Source organism: Entelurus aequoreus, linkage group LG17 (assembly GCF_033978785.1).
Source record: "Entelurus aequoreus isolate RoL-2023_Sb linkage group LG17, RoL_Eaeq_v1.1, whole genome shotgun sequence".
Taxonomy (NCBI): domain Eukaryota; kingdom Metazoa; phylum Chordata; class Actinopteri; order Syngnathiformes; family Syngnathidae; genus Entelurus; species Entelurus aequoreus.
The window spans coordinates 37,902,584-37,925,083 of NC_084747.1; the positions used below are offsets into that span (position 1 = coordinate 37,902,584).

Genomic DNA, 22,500 nt, shown 5'->3' on the forward strand with positions numbered 1-22,500 from the left:
AGTTTCTATATATACACACATGCTGCAAGTATGGATGTAATGTGGTAACAGGCACATTTAAGATAAAAATTCATATTTAAGTATTTTGATCATTTTAAAATGCATCACAACATTCACTGTTTTTTCCCCACTACATAACTGATTTCTACTCACTGCAGACTTCATGAGAGCCAACAAACATAGAAAAACATCACTTACTGTATTGCACAATGTCTGCTGTCTATAAGATGCCGACTGATACAATCTTGTTATATTCCTATTTTAGATTAAATAGTCATAGCGAAGAAAATGGGGGTGTCTAACAAAGTGTCTTTTGGTGTTGTTCTTGCTATTTCCGGGTCTAAATTGTCTGTCAAAGTGTACCAACATGTTGGATTACATCCTCGTCCTTTTACTATCCAGGTTAGAGGCATGATTTATGATCTACAAAAGAGGTGCCCGTACGTTTTCAATGCATACAGATTCCTTTCTTTCATGAACACAATAATAGAAGTTGGTGTATTACCTTATTCTGATGACTTGCATTGATTGGAATCAGACAGTCGTGCTGATAACTTTCACATTTTCGAATTTACATTTTGGAGGAAAAAAAAAGTCCTCCTTTCTGTCCAATACCACATTAAAGAGGTTAGTTTTTGGCATCTTATTTTTCCCGCTTAAATATTAATTCTTATACACTTTACAAGAAATACACTGACAGCAAACTCCGTAGTTTGCAGGCCTGCGTGCGCCAGCTTTCTGAGATTCCTATTTATTTAGCGCAGGCATGATGGAGTAGCATTTTCATTCTGAAGACAGGAACTGTGCAGTTGGTCTCTAGGCTTTTGACAGCAGACAAGGCACAAGAGTCTGTTGAAATAAAAAAAAAAATGTTCTCGCCTTCCTGCCGGTTGTTTTTTTCTTAATAGTGAGCTTGCAGCAGCTTGCGTCATCTCACAAGATCCTCGGGTACCATGAATGTCCATCAAGTGACGAAAGTGACGTCACAGTGAATATTGACATTCGCTTACTTTTCGATAAATTTTTTTAATGCCTGGCTAGCGATTGACTGACACGTCCTACGAGATCGACCGGTATGGGCACCTCTGATCTCCAATAAACTTCCACAAGCACAGGAAGCAACTTACTATTCAATGATGTAAACATAGGCACACACACACTCGTGATTATGGCGCCGCTCTAAATAGTTTGTCTGCGTTAGCGCTTATAATAACAATATCACTAATAATATCCAAGTCACGAAAGGCAAATGGAGTATTGTTGGCGCTTTTTGGATGTTTTGTCATTGGGTTTTATGGGCGGAATAGAGGACTGCCATTGGCTTTGTTGTAAGCAGATTTTCATTTAAGAGTTAAAATGCATTAAAAAAAAAAATACATCCATCGCCATGTCTTTCATAATGATTGTGAACGATAGACAAAATTCCAAAAAAAGTGCAGTTCCCCTTTCAGAGACCAATTTGATTCTGTGCTGCCATCTTTAACAGTAATGCCAGTAACAACCTTAAAGATTAGGTGCAGCTCACTTTGCAGTGTACATTAACACATCATTATTACTTCTGCCAGGAGGTTATATATCGATTGGGAGTATGTCTGTTTGTTAGTTAGTTAGTTAGTTAGCAACATAGCTCAAAAAGCTATGGGCGGATTTTGATGAAACTTGATTAGATTATGGGGGTGCTCCGGATCGTTACTTGTTACGTGACTAAGCTTTCGTGTATCTGTGTGTGCGTGCGCTAGAGTCTCCGCCTCCACCCACAGAGACAAAGAGTGGATGAGTGCAAGAGGGTTCACTACAATTATTCAATTCCACTATAGAACAAAGCACCCACACACTGACACCAATGCAAAGAGTGAACCCTATTGCAACCAATTTGTAAGCAAGAGACAAATAAAATAAACACGCACTGACATGGAAATATTAATGTACCTCTGCTAGGTGGTTATGTATTCGATAGTGTTTGTTTGTTAGTTAGCAACATAGCCAAAATGATTATGGTCAGATTTTGATGAAACCTTCAGAAAATGTCAGAAATGGCAAAAGGGACAAGTGATTCGATTTTGAGGGTGATCCGGATAACCGTCTGGATTTAGGATTTCTTTTTAAAGCGGCACTAAGTAACTTTTTAACCTTTATAAAATATTTTCACAACTTTTGGGATGATACATTGACTTACAACTAGTTGAATGACACCTCTGTCATGGCCTGAAATTTGCATGGTAGTAATAACTGCCACCAGCTTGATAGTTTCACCACTACTACCTTCGAAAAAAAACTCTCCCGTCGGTCTTTCTTTGCTTCGGACCTGCATCTACCCCGATACATTCTTGGTAGTAGCGTCATGTTTGCAGAGTAAACCAAGATAGTGTCTGCTATCTAACATCAGCATAGCCATTAGAGATGTAATATTTGTGCCAGTATTACAGCGGACATCATGTCAGTATGACGCTATATGTGCTAGTCATTATGGGAAATATGTTCTTCTTCTGGCAAAACACAGTTGCTTTGGTCAACTGGCACCGCCGAAATCAACCAAAACTGAAAGTTCTTAAGCGGGGCTTTAAGGAATCCTTACTATTGGGAGATGAGGCTTTTCTAGTTAACCAGTCAGGACAGCTACATTTGTACTAAATTCCTTTTTGTTTCGTAGTTTTAATTCTCGTGGATATGAAATGTAAAAACAAAAGGTTTTTAACCATTTATTTTTTATTTTTACATTTTAGGGGAAGCTGAGCTTTTATTGCAGTCATAAAGAGGTCATATTTTTTTAAACACTTCTTTGTGGTCCACATAACCTGTAATGGTGGTGCGTAGCGTGCGACGGTCCAAACTTGGCATAGATTTAGTTTTACAAACCATCTTCAAGCCGCTTTCAAGTCTCTTCAGAGTGCGCTATTTTGTGGGTGGTTTTATTTACGTAGCGAAACCCTCCTCCAGGCCAAGCCCCATTCGACTTTGTCCCCAGCTTGTCAACCAAGTTGTAGTTTTTAGGATATTTCAGTATATGGAGTCTACTGACAGATATAAGTTAAAACTATACACTAGGGCTGAGCGATATGGCTGAAAACTGTATCACGATATACGTTTTTTATATTGAATGATATCAATAATTATTGACAGTTTTATGACTTATTTAAGCCTGCCAATAAATACAGTAATACAATTTCCAACTTACCAAGGGTGCTATTTATCAGTGGAGAAGGTGTCTGGTAGACAGGTAGTAAAATAGTTGCAGTAAATTTGAAGGTAGTTTCAATTTCGAGACAGTGGATGGCTGTCTGTAGTTTATAAGCTATTGAACACTACACGGAGTAGTTTAGGAAGCTGCTCATTAAACCGACACATTGGAAGTGTCAGGATGTTGCCACACCGTCTGTATTAAAACCAACAAAACTAAAGACTAGGGATGGGAATCGAAAACCGGTTCCCCAGTGGTCAATTCCTTGCCAGTTTGTCGTGTGATTCTCTTAACAGTTCTTCCGAGTGGGGATGATGTCATTACACAACGTGCTTAATGACGTCAGCAACATGGCGGTGCCCAGGTGTAAAAGGATATTGATATTGTTTTATAGGCCCAGCCCTACTATATACTACTTTGTATTAGAAATGACAACAGCATAGCATGCATGTGCACGTACCAGCCAGCAACAAAAGGGATGGCAAAATTTAAGAATCTATTGCCTACAACTGAATAAATACAAGTGAATGAAAATGGCGTAGTCACACAAAGCTTTTTTGGGTAGACTTCTACCATATATGGAGATATCCGCTGACGTAACTAAGAAAATATGTCAAAAATACGTCACTAAATATAAATATGTCACTAAAGTCTCAAATTCCAAACGGCTTGCTTGAAGCACGTTTGGAAGAAGGCAAGATTGTTTTGTAAATATCTCTGCCATAACTACATGGTTTGATTTCACATGTTGGGACTTATGGGGATCCCAAGTACACAAAAACAGGTGCCAACAGGTATGTTGGTTTTGCATAATACTGCAGGACCCTTTTGAGACGGGAATCATATTTCTCCACTTTGGCATAATTGGTACCTTTCAATGGAAAACAATTTAAAAACTTGTGGCGTCAATATTTCGAGATTTGAACGTCACAAACACACAGTTGGGTGTTGTGTGACTTTCAAAGGATATTTTCCCAGAGAACTAATAGACTTTGGAGGGTTTACTGTATGGTAACAAGTTAACAACTTTATACCTAAGTTTCTGTCCAAGGTCTGGTGTGCTTCTTGAAGGTGTCTGTTCTGATGATGTCCATTCTGTCTGGATGAGTCTCCGTCTACTGATGCTGTGGCTCCAAACCCTAAAAAGCCGATGTCAAAGTACACTTAGTGAATTTGAGCCATAAATCACATTTATTGTTAGGTCATTAGCAATTTGTACCTTCTGTCTCCAACTTTCTTAGGTTGGGATGACTTGCTTGGTATTTGTCTTTCTGCTCTCTACTAGTGGCCAATGCACTATGTAATCTGAAAAAAAAGAAAATTTTCAGTGCATACAGTAACATCTGAATAAATTGGCAAAAAAACACTTTATCAGGGTATCAAGCGCATGCCAAAGCAACAGGTGGTGCCAGAGCCGCCTTAACCTAAGAGTCCACGCAAAAATATCACCCATTTTAAAAATAATTGTGTTCATGAATACATCTCCTTTGCAATGGGCGCATGCACATCTGTGCTAGTTTAATAGAAGCCAGTCAACTTCAATGTAGGTCCTGGCAATCCAGGAGACTGCCTTTGTTTTTAGTTGAGCAGTAGTATGCTGGTCTCTCACACAGGCGACATTGGTTCGAGCCCCGCACGGAGCAGTAGGAAAAAACAAAGCAGTCGAGAGAGAGAGAGACACAATCGCTAGACAAAGCTGAGCTGTCTGTGATTGACAGATTTGAAAAATCAATCATTGCATTCCACCGTCAAAATTGGGGGCCCATGACTGGGTGAGACCCTGCGTTTTCAGCCCAGGTAAGCCTGTGCTTTAAGACGGTCTTGGGTGATGCCATCACTCTACTGTAAGGTAGTTTTAGCCAACCATAATAAAGTAATTTCGGGAAAAAGACTGATAACACTGAGCAGCAAACTGAGGAAATAGGTGACTGTATGGAGAAGCAGTGGGCAATATTCTGAATATAAAAGTAATAATACAGGAGATAACATTAAAAATGTGTCAGGTGAAAAACATAGAGCAATATAGACGAAAAAGTCAAAAAGGAAATGTTTTTAAGTGCAAATAATTGTTTGGAAACATCCACTGTCTCTCTTTTTGAAAAGCAGTGTAGTGTCTTCTACAGTTGACTATTTTTTATCAGTTTGGAAAATGCAGTTTCTTAGAAAACTTAACTCACATTTTAACTTTTAAAATGTAAATACCTCACAAATTGATGTTTAACTTGGCTGGCTTCATCTTTTTTGAGAATGGTAGACAGTATCAAGTAGGTTCGGTGTGCAGCACATGATTTATGTTGGCGCGGAGTGCCTTGACTGAGTCTTGGTTGGCTTGGAACACTCGAGACGAACGTGGCACGCTTTATTACCTCCGCCACAGAGGTTATGTTTTCGCCATGGTTTGTCTGTCTTTGTTTTAGCAACATACCTCAAACAGTTATTAGGATTACAAAAATAAAACAATTACTCTTATCTACTACGAAGTGGAACACACTTCACTTCCCACTTTTATTTAAATTTAATTGTGCTGAAATGTTCACCTGTCATTGGCCTCATAGGACTTGGGCTTTTCCGGTGGTGGTTTAGTCTCAGGTTTTCCCTTGAAGTAAGTGACCAGTCCACCCCAAACACTCTTGATACTGTTGATGTGCTTCTGGCTAGTCTTTAGGTCCTGCTCCATGTTGTCCAACATGTTGTCCGTTCTTTTTAGAACTTCTCCTTGACGCATCAGTTCCTATATAAACAACAGTGAGGAAGTTGATGACAATACAATTTAGTGCATGCCTGAACAAATCTGATTACCGTGACCTTACCTCCGCTGTTTCCACACCCATCTTCTCGGATTCATAGATCAGGCCAACAGAGCGGTAGCTGCTATCTACGGCAGATTGAGCTGTACGCATCACTTCCCGCTGGAGGTATCGCTGTCTCCTCTCCTCATCACTCATACCAGGAGAATGGAAGTCCTCATCGTCGTCATCGTCTGCAAATGGGTTGTGCGAATTCGGGTAGGCCATCTGAGTGGCACACAAGCTCTTTTCACAAAAAATGTCTAGCTTTCATGATACTTCCTGAATTAACATTGTGTGACACACTATTCTGAATGGATTAAGCTCTTTATTGTCATTGCTTCGGCAGACAATGAAACACAGTTTAGCAGCACCGGCGATAGCAGAATCATGATAATCAAAAAAAAAAAAAAGATATAAAAAACTGCGATGAGGTGGCGACTTGTCCAGGGTGTACCCCGCCTTCCGCCCAAATGCAGCTGAGATAGGCTCCAGCACCTCCCGCAACCCCAAAAGGGACAAGCGGTAGAAAATGGATGGATGGATAGATTTAAAAAAAAAACTGGAGAACACAATATAAAAATATAAACATGCAAAATTAAAAACAAGTGGGATACTGTATATATACAATAATAAGGGTCATATAATCACACATTCCTAGTTTCTTTTTACCTTTCTCCTTTTTAGCATGTATTTTTCTTAGTCAAAATCTGAACGTTAACCCTTTTTGTTGCTGTGGATATTATATTAATATATAATTTAATTATGCCTGTGATGCCATTTATAATCATTACACTGTTATAATAAGCATATAATTGACGCTTTAAAAAATGGGCACCACTTTGGGTTACTATACTGTTCATCGCTGATCCTCTCAAGCTGTGGTAAGGGCACCAATAGTGGTATGCCAAATAATGAGTTGATTAAAGAACAGTGTTTTATTTTCCTATATTCAAACACAGTGTTACTGTTCACATTGTGTGTATGCTACAGTGGCCGAAAATAATGACTACACTTGTTAAATAAAACCTCTGCCTTGTTTTAATGATTATTTAGGCCTACCACGCTACTGCATTTTAATGTTGGTTATTATTATGGTGGTAATGTTTTCTGAGGTGGTACTCAGTGAAACAAGTTTGAGATCCACTGCTGTACATGCTAGCTAGAAAATTGCATTAAATACAAATTGTGTCAAACATATGTTTTATGTAAAAGTAACAACAAAATCATTGCTGCTCTCCTGTGCAGAAACTGAAAACATAATTTGCCTGCCCGTCAAACTAATTAACGAAAACAACCACACCCAAAGACCGGAAATAATCATCAATGTGACCAAACAATCCCTTTATTCATTAGAATAGATTATACTAAACATAACTCATTCAAATGATGAATAAGAGTCATTAAAAAGATACCAACCTTCGAACGACGAGTTGTGGGAGCTAGCTGCTGGTGCTGCTGCTGCTCAGTCAGCTGACTTGACAGCAACTCAACACTTCCTGCCTTGTCTTGTGACGTCATCACGCACAACCAACGTCGTGCAACTAAAACGCGATAATGAGAAAACATTTGAAAATGAATTTTACCTGTGCAACCTCATTATACTATTGGCTAAGTTGTTTATTCATAAATGTAAGTTTCTCAATACCCGACCTGTTTTTTGTGCCTTTAAAAAAATAATTAGAAATGTACTTTAAAACGCTTTCTACCTCTAACAACCAAATAGTTGTGAAAACTATGATGCTGTGCTCCAAATTTGGATTATTTACGGAACTTGTGTGAGCCTATGGTTTTACACACATATATATATAAAGATATATATTCATAGGTGGATTAATGACCGGGCCTACCGGGCCCAGGCCCAGGGGGCCAGAGGCCCCAAGGGGCCAGGCCAACTTGGCCCCGCGGCCGCGACCCAAGCAAAACTACTTTTGCAAAAATAATAATCTTAAGCCCCAAGGGGCCAGGCCAACTTGGCCCCGCGGCCATGATCCATAGAGGGTAAGAGGCCCCAAGGGGCCAGGTCAACTTGGCCCCGCGGCCGCGACCCACAGAGGGCCAGAGGCCCCAAGGGGCCAGGCCAACATGGCCCCGCGGCCATGATCCATAGACGGTCAGAGGCCCCAAGGGGCCAGGCCAACTTGGCCCCGCGGCCACGATCCATAGAGGGTCAGAGGCCCCAGGGGGCCAGGTCAACTTGGCCCCGCGGCCACGATCCATAGACGGTCAGAGGCCCCAAGGGGCCAGGCCAACTTGGCCCCGCGGCCACGACCCACAGAAGGCCAGAGGCCCCAAAGGGCCAGGCCAACTTGGCCCCGCGGCCGCGAGCCACAGAAGGCCAGAGGCCCCAAGGGGCCAGGTCAACTTGGCCCCGCGGCCACGATCCATAGAGGGTAAGAGGCCCCAAGGGGCCAGGTCAACTTGGCCCCGCGGCCGCGACCCACAGAGGGCCTGAGGTCCTAAGGGGTCAGGCCAACTTGGCCCCGCGGCCATGATCCATAGAGGGCCAGAGGCCCCGAGGGGTCAGGCCAACTTGGCCCCGATCCATAGAGGGTCAGAGGCCCCAAGGGGCCAGGCCAACTTGGCCCCGCGGCCACGACCCACAGAGGCCCCAAGGGGCCAGGCAAAATTGGCCCCGCGGCCATGATCCACAGAGGGCCAGAGGCTCTCAATCATTATTATCAAAGCTAATTCTCAAATTGGATGGATCACACAACCTCACTCACATATTCTTTATCAATTATTAAAGGTTGTTTCTGAATTTTGATCACAGAACTTAATGCAAATATTCTTGATTGATTGACAAAGCTCATTCTCAAATTTTGATTACACAACCTTACTCTGACAAATTATCATTATCAAAAAGCTCTATCTCGAATTTGGATCACAGAATCTCACTCAAGTATTCTTAGCTGTGCCCCTCCCCCATCAAGTCTTTCATAAACCGGTCTGTTCTTTTAGAATCTCCTCATTTGGTATTTTGAACTCGTGAGAGACTGCTCAAAATTTGGTTTCCTTTCCCTCAGTTCAGACTCAGAGATAATTTGAAATCATTCAACAAGAAGTTTAACGCGCGCACACACACACACACACACACTTGAGTTGAGCATTACTTGGAAATTCTTATATTTTCCATTTTGCTGTTATTATCAGCATCTTCCCATTTTGTCCTTTTCTTTCGAGAAAGTTTACAGTCTGACATTTGTCACTGCTGTCAGTTAATAACTTTTTGGTCTTTGACCCATTTTGTCATTTTCTCGATTCGATCGTCACTGACCACTCTCTCCTGTCTGGCAGACATCGTTGCTGCCATCATAGCTAGCAAGCTGCCTGCAGCGGGTCATCCCTATGTTCCCCGTCCCTATGTTACCCGGGTCCTATGTTCCCCTCTACCGGGGAACTAAGGACCCTTTTTAAAAAAAAGGGTTCTATGTTCCCCGCTGCGGGGAACGTACAACACTTTTTCCAGAAAAGGGTTCTATGTTCCCCGCTGCTTCCAATGCGCGACTAAGTAAGACGCACGCAGACACGCATGACAGAGACGCGTTTAAGTTGTCGAAGGAAGGAAGTTCGCGTTTGAGTTGCTCTATCTGCTGCCGCACGCCCTGTGACAGGTTAGGTTTAGGGATGGTTTTGGTCAGGGCACAATTTCGCCAAAAAAGTGCTCCACAACGCCCTGTGACAGGTTAGGTTTAGGGATAGTTTTGGTCAGGGCACAATTTCGCCAAAAAAAAGTGCTCCACAACGCCCTGTGACAGGTTAGGTTTAGGGATGGTTTTGGTCAGGGCACAATTTCGCAATTTCGCCAGATACAATGCAGGGAACATAGGACCCTTTTTTAGAAAAAGGGTCCTAAGTTCCCCGGTCGCATACAAAGACCCAGGAACAACCGGGGAACATAGGACCCGGGGAACATAGGACCCGGGGAACATAGGCACGCTCCCGCCTGCAGATAGCAACATTTTGGTGTCCTTTGGGAAAATATTTAGAAAGAAGACAAAAGTACACACAGTTGTACAACTATTATCTTTATGATCTTTTTTTTGTTAGTTTCTCTGTTACTGTGTGTGGCCAATTAAGCGACTTTTGGCCATACCTGGCTGGTGACATTTAGCGACTTTCTGGTTGATGTTAAGATTAATAATAGCAACAGTTCTCTTCATCTTAATGCAATTTATTGTGTCTGTCTCTCCACATTTTGCCATTAGGTACTTTGAGCTCTTGTTGGTCAGTCACTCTAAGGTACATTGTTGCTGCCATCATAGCTAGCAAGCTGCCTGCAGATAGCGACATTTTGGTGTCCTTTGAGAAATATTAAGAAAGAAGACAAAAGTACAAGACATTGTACGATTACTATCCTTTTAAAATTATTTGTTTCACTGTGTGATTGACCGACTTTGCCGCTAGATTTCGCGTCTTTTGGCCATACCTGGCTAGCGACTAAAAACATCATTTAGCGACTTTTTGGTTGTGAAGATAAGTGGTAAAAGCAGATCTTCCTGTTGGTCTTCCCACATTTTGCCATTTGGTACTTTGCACTCTTCTTGGTCACTCCAAGGCATTTGTCCCTGCCTTCAGCTAGTCACTTGGCTCTTTTGGAATATATTTCACTGTAATTGGCTCTCTCTCTCTCTTTCTCCTCAGTACAAATCAGCCTGTTCCCTTGCCATTCATCACTGACCACTCTGCTCTCCTGTCTGTCAGACATTATTGCTGCTTGCAGATAGCTTGGGGTCCTTAGAGAAAATATCAGAAGAGAAAAGTACACAATTATCTTAATTATCTTTTTTATTCAGTCAGTCCTTCAGTGAGTCCCAGTGTGTTGGCGATTAAGCAACGTTGGCATTCAATTAGCGACTTTTGGCCATACATGGCTGGCGACTCAAAAAACTAGAAAAAAAGTACAAAAAGTTGTACAATTAATATCTTTATTATCCTTAATTCCCCTGAATCCTAGAGTGTGTTGCAATTAAGCAACTTTGCTGCTAGGTTTAGCGACTCTTGTTTTGGGCATACCTGGCTAGCGACTACAAACATTATTCAGCAACTTTTTGGCTGTTAAGATTAACGTTAATAAATTAAATCCTAATACAATTTATTGTGTTGGTCTCGCCATCTTGCTATTAGGTACTTTGAATTCTTGTTGGTCTCTGCTAAGGTATCTGGCTGTTGTCTTTGCCTTCAGTTAGTCACTTGGCTCTGGAATATATTTAACTGTACTTGGCTCTCTCTTTCTCCTCAGTACAAATCAGTCTGTTCCCTTGCCATTTAGACATTTTCTTGATTGGATCATCACTGACCACTCTGCTCTCCTGCTGTCTATCAGACATTGTTGCTCCCATCATAGCTAGCAAGCTGCCTTGGTGTCCTTTGTGAAAATATTTAGATAGAAGACTAAAGTGCACAAAGGTGTACAATTATTATCTTTTCAAAATATTTGTTTCACTGTCAGTGTGATTGACCGACTTTGCCGCTAGATTTCGCGTCTTTTGGCCATACCTGGCTAGCGACTGAAAACATCATTTAGCAACTTTTTGGTTGTGAAGATAAGAGGTAAAAGCAGATCTGCCTGTTGGTCTTTCCACATTTTGCCATTTGGTACTTTGCACTCTTGTTGGTCACTCCAAGGCATTTGTCCCTGCCTTCAGCTAGTCACTTGGCTCTTTTGGAATATATTTCACTGTAATTGGCTCTCTCTCTCTTTCTCCTCAGTACAAATCAGTCTGTTCCCTTGCCATTTAGACATTTTCTTGATTCGATCATCACTGACCACTCTGCTCTCCTGCTGTCTATCAGACGAATCAGTTGATTCTCTGCTCTCAATTGTCTATGCTAGTAAGCTGTTATTCTCTGCTTTGGAGTGTTGATGCTGGGTTGCTAGTTTTCTAAATCACCTCACACACTTGAAGGAAGCAGCACCGATCATAAACACACAAACAAACTCACACACACACACACACACACACACACACACACACACACACACACACACACACACACACACACACACACACACACACACACACACACACACACACACACACACACATAGTTGGTTTATCTGTTGTGATAGGCAAAGAGCCAATGTGCAAAGAAAGAAGGGAAATATGGATCATAAACGTTTAAGTGGAGGAGCTAGAAAAAAAATTCAGCAAGAAAAGAAAAAAAAGGAATCAGTTTTACTTGAGAGTGTTCCAAATATCTCCAGCTTCTTCAGTACAAAGACATCTGCTGAAAGCAATTCTATAAATGCTACTGCAAATTCAGCTAAGGTTAGCAATGCACCTGAGCTAGCATGTAGCTCCCAAGATCCTGAGACCACTACAAGTGTAGACACTGAACCAAATGCTTCTGATGCTTATGATTCAACCAATTCAGCAGTAGCCAGTTGCTCGGATGAATGTGAGGTCACTGCACCTCTGGACAGCATAGAAAATGAGCTGAATCTTTCTTCAACACCATCTACAGTGACAACTCTACCTAGTGATCCCGCTAAATGGGCTGAGACCCTCACTGAGTCAATGAAGGAAGTTCTTATTCAAAGAGGTGCAAAATCATTTCACAACCGTCACAGCCATTATCCAGCTTCTGTGAGGAACAGTGGGCTAGGAGGCAAAACCCGATGCCTAAACAATGAACATTTTACTTCACACTTGCCCAATGGACAACGAGTACAAAGAGAGTGGCTGATGTACTCTCCCTCTACTGGTAATGTTTACTGCTTTGCATGCAAACTGTTTTCCCCAAAAACGCATTCTTTTGTGACAGGCTATTGTGATTGGAAACACTCAGAAAGATTTGGTGAACATGAGCGAAGTGCTGAACACATAACCTGCATGCAAGCAGTCTTGAACCGCGCCAAAGGTGCCACAGTTGATGCAGACCTGTTCAAACAGTTTCAGGCAGAGAGCAGCTATTGGAGGCAGGTGTTACAAAGAGTTGTTGCAGTCATTAAATTCCTTGCAGAAAGGGGCCTTGCATTTAGGGGTAAAAATGAATCGTTAGGGTCTCCTCTCAATGGGAACTACCTTGGTATTCTGGAGGTCCTGGCTGAATTTGATCCCTTTCTAAAGGATCACATCAGAAAGTTTGGGCAGATGGGTCGAGGTAATACCTCATATCTGTCCTCCACCATTTGTGAGGAATTCATTGAATTGATGGGTGCAAAAACCAAACAGGCTATAGCAGATGAACTGCAAGCAAGCAAATACTACTCTATCATTGTGGATTCAACCCCAGATTTATCTCATGTGGACCAATTGACATTCATATTCCGTTTTGTTAGCAAAGAGGGCAGTGTTGTTGAACGCTTTGTGGGTTTTGAGCCCATTACTAGCCATACAGGTGAAAGTTTGGCTAACTGTGTCATGTCTGTGTTGGAAAATCTAGGGTTAGAGCTGTCAAATTGCAGGGGGCAGGCTTATGATAATGCCAGCAACATGTCAGGGAGGTATAATGGGTTGCAGGCTCACTTAAAGAAAAGCAACCCATTAATACACTATATTCCATGTGCAGCTCACTCTTTGAATTTGGTGGGAGTCAACAGCATTGACAGATGTGGAAATGAAGTCTCTAAGTATTTTGACTTGATTCAGTCTATTTACAACTTCACAACTGCATCCACACACCGATGGGACAGGGTATTTGGCAATTCCAACATAGATCTCACACTTAAAGCTTTATCCAACACGCGTTGGAGTTGCCGTGCAGAATCTACCAAAGCACTGTGGCAGAACTACAGTAAAATAAAAGCAGCACTACAGGTTATTTCCACTGATGACACAGAGAAACGAGACACACGAACTGAAGCTGACAGTCTAGTGCGGAAGCTGGATTCACTTGAGATGGCCTTCATGGCAGGCTTTTGGGACACTGTTCTGTCCAGATTTCAGGCCACAAGTCTGCAACTTCAAAAAGCAGACATGGACCTTGGTACAGCAGTTAGATTGCTGGAATCTCTGCGCACCTTTGTTCTCTCCCAAAGAGATCTATTTGATCATTTTGAGCAGAAAGCCTTAAACATGTTGGGTGGCACCCCATCTTACAGGGCTGAACGGACGAGGAAACGTAAAAAGTTTGCTGATGAATCAGCATCCCCAGATGTTGTGCTTGAGGGAAGGCAACTGTTTCAAATAGAGACATTTATTGCCTCTATTGATCAACTGAGTTCAAGCCTTAATCACCGTCTGGAGGCCTACAAACATCTGAACAATTTGTTCAGTGTCCTTTTCTCTTTGGATACAGAGTCCAATGCTTCAGTCCTTCACAAGGCCAAGATTCTCACTGAATCATACCCATCTGACCTCAATGAAAGTCTTGGACAGGAGCTTATACAGTTCAAATCTTTTATACAGCTCAACAACACTGATGAGGAGAGGACCCCTTCAGGACTGCTCAAAACAATAATACATTTTGGACTACAGCCTACGTTTCCTAATACATACATTGCGCTACAGATTTTTCTCACTCTACCGGTCAGTAACTGTGAGGGAGAACGCTCATTCTCTCTTTTGTCAAGAGTAAAAAATGAGCTGCGCACAAGAATGACTCAGAAAAGATTAAATGCGTTATCTCTAATGGCAATTGAGAGTGAGCTGACAAGAGAGTTGGACTTCAATGATGTGGTGGATGATTTTGCAAAATTGAAAGCATGAAAGAAACCCCTTGCTTAAAGGTGCACTGTGTAAGATTTTTAGGTTATTTCCAGAATTCACCCATTCACTAATGTTAGGCTACCTGTTTTCATGAATACTTACCACCACCATAAAATTCTAAGTATCCATTATGACTTGGAGAATTGCACTTTTGCCATTTCTGGGAAGTGTCACCTGGATTGTGAAGATAGGATTGACTTTAGGCAGAAGCTTGGTGCTTTCTCTGGCAAACTGAACCTCAAGCTTCATTCTCTGCAGCTTTGCATTCTTGTGCAGACTTTCATCCACAAGGAACTTTTCAACTTCCCCACTATCGTGAAGGGGCCATCAAAAGATTTCAGTGTGTCCAGCATGTCTAGTCTCTTACTCTCCTTTCTTTGAGCCATCTCTTGTTTCTCATCTGCCCTACTCTCGAATTTTGCCTTCATGAATTTACTCCAGTTGAGTTCAACCTCCCTTTTTGCTTGTGCTGCTGCCTTGAAACCTCTGAAGCTCCTGGCTCTTCTGTAAAATTATTGACCTATTGACTGCGTTCAGTGTGCCCAACTTCTTCAGTTTGTAGTCCACCTTGCCACATTGTCTCTCCATCCCAATGTTGTGCACAGGGGTGCCATCAATGTTACTAGCCTGTTCACTGACAGGGTCCATTGGGAAGGTCTCCTCATCCATCCTCTGCCTGGCCAGGACAGTCTTCAGATGGGGCAGCATGAGATCTGTCAGCTGCTTCACTTCATCCAAGTATTCGGCAGCCACGTCTGACACTGAGTTCAGGACATGTCCAGTGCCTGTCCAGCCACTATAGCATTCTTGGAAATGGGCTATCTTGACCTGCATGCAGCCCTTGTACCATGAACTGGCCTACACCTTTCTTTGTGGTGCTCTCCGATGCATGTTATCATTTTACCTTTCTCCTTCTCCTCAAGCTTAACCACAAATAGATACAGACTTTGAGCCTCAATTTGCTGCACAGCTGCCGTTATGCCAATGTGTTTTCCTAAGATATTATTTTATTTTTAATGATAGAAGGGAGGAAAAGGGGGCAAAAATCATGTCCGATTTAGTTTTTTGGGTGGGTTGGGGGGTTTATTTCATGATAGCTACCAACTTCCAATACATAATATCTCTCAAATGACCCAATGCACCATCACTGAAGTGGGCGTAATCATTTTCAAAAATGTTTATTTTTAGGCCATTTATCCCCTCCCCCTGTGTCTGTGTGAAACCTGTGCTTGTCAGTGTCTGTGTGGTATACCTAATAGTGTGTGTGCAGTATGCGCACTCTTCTGTACAGTACAGTGTGCATGTCTGTTCACAGTATACAGTATTTCTTGCATAGTGCGTGCGTGTGTGTGCGCCCACACGCGCGGGGGGTTGAGGGGCCAAGACCATGTCAGGCCCAGGGGGCCAAAATTTCTTAATCCGCCCCTGTATATATTGCATTCTTCTTTAGTGGCTTTATTGAGTTTACAACCCCCTGGCGCTGTTTTGTACTGTTTCTGTACTTGTTTTGATTATCATTAGTATTTCTTTGATTTTATGTAAATGTTGAATATTATAAATAAAGGTGTTTTTTTTTAACTAAAACGCGACAAAATTGTTGCAAACTAAGACCATTAATTAAAGAATAATCATACTTTTAGTAAAACAAAAAAACATTAAATACGAGGCCAACCAGACTGTTCATTTCACAAAGGCGTAGTTTGACAAAACTGACCTTCCCGGCTTTCCGTAGAAGCTTGAACGAGGCAGTTGCTTGCTGGCTTGCTTTCTGTTTTTCTTCCGCTGAGCGTCGCCTGATGTGGAGGTAAACATGTCGGTGACAGGAGGTGGTCAGAGAGGCTTTTATTTCAACACAGTCCTGTCACTGGCACGCTCTTTGGCCACTCACCAACCCGCACCAGTGGAAAAGGTGAGACAATACGCCTTGTTTCGCTACAACTGACAATGTACACATGAGCAACAGGGCATTATATGTCCGCTTCCGCACAGGCGGCGGTGGCTTTATTTAGATGACTGACGTGACAGCCAAAGCCTACTTTGAACCTAATCGTATACAATGACAAAAATATTGAGCTTTATCACCACAGAAACATATACAATATAATTACAGTTGAATAGCCGTTGTTGCTTGTTACTGCACCATGCGCACTGAATATAGTCCACTGCAGTCAAACTGGTTTTCTGATCGAAGTGAAATTCTAACTTCTCTAACCACTTCTAATTATCTTCTAAAGGAAAGGTTAGAAGATAATTAAAACAATAAAGATACTATTTAATTGTATGGTTAATCCTTGTACAGTTACTACGTATATACAATGTCATGTTATGTATATACGCTATATTGCCAAAAGTATTTGGCCACCTGCCAGTCAATTGACTCATATATAAACTTGAAGTGCCATCCCATTCCTAGCCCATAGAGTTCAATATGATGTCGGTCCACCTTTTGCAGCTATTACAGCTTCAACTCTTCTGGGAAGGCTGTCCATAAGGTTGCGGAGTGTGTTTATAGGAATTTTCGACCATTCTTCCAAAAGCGCATCGGTGAGGTCACACACTGATGTTGGTCGAGAAGGCCTGGCTTTCAGTCTCCGTTCTAATTCATTCCAAAGGTGTTCTATCGGGTTCAGGTCAGGACTCTGTGCAGGCCAGTCAAGTTCATCCACACCAGACTCTGTCATCTATGTCTTTATGGACCTTGCTTTGTGCACTTGTGGCACAGTCATGTTGGAAGAGGAAGGGGCCCGCTCCAAACTGTTCCCACAAGGTTGGGAGCATGGAATTGTCCAAAATGTTTTGGTTTCCTGGAGATTCAAAGTTCCTTCCACTAGAACTAAGGGGCCAAACCCAAATCCTGAAAAAAACCCCCACACCATAATTCCTCCTCCACCAAATTTCAGACTCGGCACAATGCAGTCCGAAATGTACCGTTCTCTCTGCAACTTCCAAACCCAGACTCGTCCATCAGATTGCCAGATGGAATAGCGTGATTCATCACTCCAGAGAATGCGTCTCCACTGCTCTAGAGTCTAGTGGCGACATGCTTTACACCAATGCATCCGACGCTTTGCATTGGACTTGTTGATGTATGGCTTAGATGCAGCTGCTTGGCCATGGAAACCCATTCCATGAAGCTCTCTGCGTACTTTACATGGGCTAATTGGAAAGTCACATGAAGTTTGGAGCTCTGTAGCAACGGACTGTGCAGAAAGTCTTTGCACTATGCGCTTCAGCATCCGCTGACCCCTCTCTGTCAGTTTACGTGGCCTACTACTTCGCGGCTGAGTTGCTGTTGTTCCCAAACGCTTCCATTTTCTTATAATAAAGCGGACCGTTGACTTTGGAATATTTAGGAGCGAGGAAATTTCATGACTGGATTTGTTGGCTAGACTTTTATTCATCCCACAACGGGGAAAAATTAATGTTTGCAGTGCAGGTGTTTACATAAATTAACAGAAGTAAAATGTAATGACAAACTAAAAATTAGTCATAAATATTACATATTGCGCACTAACAAAAAATAAAACAAAAAACACTATGTTAACACTGGCATTGCACACCAAGAAAAAAGATGAAAGCAAATCACATAAGTGCATTGTAAAGTCTTATTAAAGACCTGCAGTAGCGCTTCTTCTTGCACTGTGGATGTAACAGTCTAATGCTGAAAGAGCTACTCAGGGCCTCCACAGTGCCGTACATGGGGACGGCGAGAGGGATTGGATATTATGGATGTCAACGTGGTAAACATCCTTCCTCTCAGCCACCTCCTCAATGCTGTCTAGTGGGTAGCCTAGGACGGAGTCAGCTCTTTTAACCAGTTTATTAAGTCTGTTCCTGTCTCTAACGTACCCCAGCAAACGATGGCATGGAACACAGCAGTATCTTGCCGCCTATTTCTGATCACGTACCTGGTCAAAGGATTATGCACGTTCAGTACTTGAGTGTTTTTAAAATGAGTGCTGCAAAATCATGCAATTTTCAGATCACCTGTCAGTGGAAGAACTTAGCTTTCCACCATAACGTTATTATTATTTTAAAAAGTTAACATGTTCTGACAACTTTAGTTGAAAACTAATTGGTGATTTTCATATAGCCTACTGCACAATATGAGTGCTAAATTAAAATGTTGACAAAGTCACTCTTAAAGTTGGAGACCCTTGCCGTAAGTGTACCAGAATTAGGAAAGTCCATTTGCGTGATGTTTTAGGCAAACTAAAATAGACATACAAAAACATTACAACAATACATCTTGCAATCCACTCATCTTCTACAGTGTACACTGTTTAGTGCCGCAGAGAGCTGTAGCCCAGCCCAGCTGATTTCGGTTAAAAATGCGAACTACACCCTTAACCCGGTGTTCAGTCAATCACAATATAAAGTAAAATGAGATTATCAATATGACAGATTCCCAATTGTCGACTGTACTTATATCTATTGGTGTAATAATTGTTGTAGACAAATTACTGTTTTGGTAAATAATGCATTGATGAACTTATTATATTCTGTATTTTATCAAACAAAAATATGGTGCACACATACATAACTTTTACGATGAAAATACAATTATATTAAAGGCATTTGAGAAAATTGTACAAAGACGCGTTATTTACCAAAGATTCAGTGAAATTGAAAGCAAAATACATTTTCAAAATATTGTTGATGTTCTACCCACAAATTCAGATTCAGATTTAATTTCAGATTCACCTATGTTATCCTGGGGGGTTACAACGAGACTGGGGGGAGGGGTTCCCACAAACAAAAGACACAAGATAAACACAAAGACAAAACATGAAAGTGGCACTAAAAACAGAAAAAATGCTATTTATGTTGAAAATGCCATGAGTAAAAAAATTGAAGGGTAACGCAATAAATATAAAATGTAAATACAAGAGTATTATTGTTTTGAGGCGTGGGGGGTATTTTATCTCAGGTTTGGGGTGTGCGTGTGTGTGTCTGTGGGTGTTTGCAGTCCTGATGGCCCAGGAGAAGAAGCTGTTTGTCAGCGTGCTAGTGCAGGATTGTATGAACCTGTAACGTTTTCTCGAGGGCAACAGGGTGGGAGGGGTCTTCTGTGATGACTGTGGTTCTCCTAAAGCAGCGGGATGAGGAGATGTGTTCCAGTGTGGGCAGAGGGCACCCAATGATTTTTTTGGGACGTGTTCATGACCCTCTGCACCGCCCCTCTCAACTGTGGCGCCTGTGTACCATACTCCCAGACTGTAGGTCAGGACACTTTCCACAGAGGAGTGGTAGAAGGCCAGTAGCACGTTTGTGTCCAAGTTGTGCTTCCTGAGGGCGCGCAGGAAGTACAACTGCTGCTGAGCCTTCTTCACGAGGGCCCTAACGTTAAATGTCCAGGAGCAGTCGGAGGAGATGTGGGTGCCCAGGAACCTGAAGGTGGTGACGGTTTCCACCCGTTAAACATTTGTGCGGAGGGGGCTATGGTCCTGTCTGTCTTTTGGATGTTCAGGGTCAGGTCTGAGCAGCAGAGAGACAATTTCTCTACCTTGGTCCTGGACGTTGTCTCATTCTCACCATGGATAAGTCCAACCACAGTGGTGTCGTCTGCATATTAATAACGATTAATAATAATTATCATTAAAACCCATTACCTTTCCACATATTCAAAGTTAAACGGTGATGCAAGTGGTGATGGGAAAAAACAGTAATACTTACGAAGCAAAGCGTTTTTTTTGAGGTGGTACTTGGTATAAAACATACTTTACTCTCTGCATAGCCTTGAGTTTTCCTATTGTTCATCATTAATTTGTGTTTTTTAGGTCCAGAAGTTACAATGTATGTGTCCAGTTGAGGTGCGCGGTGTGTTCACACTGGATGGGCGTCGGAGAGATGCTGTCATAGCTCTGGCTGTGTTTCTAGTAGAGTCTGGCTTACAGGTGAGTGCTAGCTTTAATAACACTCATGTATCATTACTTGTAACCAGCCTCTCACGAGACTCCACATGTTTATATTAATCACCATGATAAACTCATACCTTTAATCTCATTAAACTGATTAGTCGCTCATCTGACTGTGTAAGCCTCTTTTATCATTGCATTAAGTCCGACTGCACGAATCTTCCCTAACATCCAAAAACCAAGAGATCTTTTATAACAATTTTATTTAATATGGTTTGTTTCTGTGATGCAACATGATAGTTGTAATTGTTGTTGTTTAAAAGAAATGTAGTTGTTTGCTTTGTGTAATCATTTGCTTTGCACCAGCAGCACAAAGACACAGTTGTTTCCTACTTGTTGAGCCTACTGAGAGGCCTCCCGCGTGTCCAGTGGATCGAAGAGAGCTCAGGCAAGAAAGGAAAGGGTAAGGTCAATCCTCTTACAGGGGACTTATTGTAAGGGAAATTCAGTTTTATGCATGTTGCTGCATTTTTTACATGTAGCAGGATATCAGTTATCACTGTCATAAAAATGCTAGAAGCCACTAGATCATATTGGCATGCACTAGGACACAAATCAAACAAGGCCTATGTCACTGTATGTACCATACTTTTCATTATATTTTAATGGGGACCTATGGTATTTCCATGTCCATTTACCACACTTCCTTGTGGCCTCGTTAATATGTGTTGGAAATATTTTGGTGTACATTTTGCTTACAATTTGCTCCACAGTCACAAGTATAACCCACTTTCTGCATACATTTACAAGCTGTTCGTTTGTATAGGTGTTCCTTTTTAATTGCAATTGAAACTCTCCATGCCCTGCCGACTACAAAAGTAGCAGATTTTATCGTTTTAAATGTACACTGTATCTATATATATATATATATATATATATATATATATATATATATATATATATATATATATATATATATATATATATATATATATATGCACCAGGGGTAGGTTGATTGGCAACACTAAATTGGCTAAATTGGTGTGTGAATGTGAGTGTGAATGTTGTCCGTCTATCTGGGTTGGCCCTGCCATGAGATGACGACTTGTCCAGGGTGTACCCCGCCTTCCGCCCGAATGCAGCTAAAATAGGCTCCAGCACCCCCGACCCCGAAAAGGACAAGCGGTAGAAAATGGATGGATGGATGGATGGATATATATATATATATATATATATATATATATATATATATATATATATATATATATATATATATATATATATATATATATATATATATATATTATTGAAGATGTCACAATGGTGCCTTCATTTCCTATATATATATATATATATATATATATATATATATATATATATATATATATATATATATATATATATATATATATATATATATATATATTATTGAAGATGTCACAATGGTGCCTTCATTTCCTTTTTGAGTTTAGCGGCTAATCCAATTTTGTAGTGGCCCATATTGACAGAACAGTCACATGTAAATGTCGTGGACAAATTAAACACAGAGAAATTGGACATCAGAGCAGGTGCAAGGGCATGAGGTCAGAGGCATCTAAAACTGTCCGCTAGCTCACACCTAAATGCATGAACCATATGATTTGACACTTTGATATTGTTTGCCATGACTATACAACTTTGTGACAACATTTAGAAGTCAGAAAAGGCACAAATGATCATAGGTCCCCTTTAAGGATATCTGCTCAAATGCCCAACTGTAGTTTCTGTAATATTACTGCTTAATAATGCCTTTCAATGTTCTGTAATTTTGATTACTATGTGCTCTCCAGACTTACTCCCGGTTGCAGAAAACTTCAGCTTTTGTTTAGTGACTCTTTTGGCAGATGTGGCCCAGATGGGCCAGGACTCAAGACAAGAGGTCAGTTTAATGGGCACACAGGGATGGAGATTGCACCAGAACAACAGTGATAAACTTTGGGGACAAAAGTCTTTAAACATACATCTAAATTGATGATGTAGTCATC

The 22,500-nt window shown here is 41.4% G+C and overlaps 2 protein-coding genes across 3 annotated transcripts in view; one reads left to right on the forward strand and one right to left on the reverse strand.

Moving 5' to 3' along the window:
* The window catches only part of snap29 (synaptosome associated protein 29), a 17,412-nt gene extending 941 nt beyond the window's left edge, over positions 1 to 16,471 (reverse strand). The window contains exons 1-6 of the mRNA XM_062025650.1: positions 16,333 to 16,471; positions 7,384 to 7,508; positions 5,989 to 6,192; positions 5,716 to 5,909; positions 4,398 to 4,483; positions 4,213 to 4,317 (exon numbers count right to left, since the gene is read on the reverse strand). Of these exons, the coding sequence (XP_061881634.1) occupies positions 4,213 to 4,317; positions 4,398 to 4,483; positions 5,716 to 5,909; positions 5,989 to 6,192; positions 7,384 to 7,485 (691 nt within the window). The 5' untranslated portion in view covers positions 7,486 to 7,508; positions 16,333 to 16,471. The remainder of the gene's footprint in view (positions 1 to 4,212; positions 4,318 to 4,397; positions 4,484 to 5,715; positions 5,910 to 5,988; positions 6,193 to 7,383; positions 7,509 to 16,332) is intronic.
* The window catches only part of pi4kab (phosphatidylinositol 4-kinase, catalytic, alpha b), a 55,558-nt gene continuing 49,405 nt past the window's right edge, over positions 16,348 to 22,500 (forward strand). Inside the window, exons 1-4 of one of the 2 annotated variants that reach the window (XM_062025646.1) lie at positions 16,348 to 16,527; positions 20,399 to 20,515; positions 20,846 to 20,939; positions 22,306 to 22,394. In XM_062025646.1, the coding sequence (XP_061881630.1) occupies positions 16,429 to 16,527; positions 20,399 to 20,515; positions 20,846 to 20,939; positions 22,306 to 22,394 (399 nt within the window). In that variant the 5' untranslated portion in view covers positions 16,348 to 16,428. The remainder of the gene's footprint in view (positions 16,528 to 20,398; positions 20,516 to 20,845; positions 20,940 to 22,305; positions 22,395 to 22,500) is intronic. The other variant, XM_062025647.1, reaches the window with a different exon arrangement.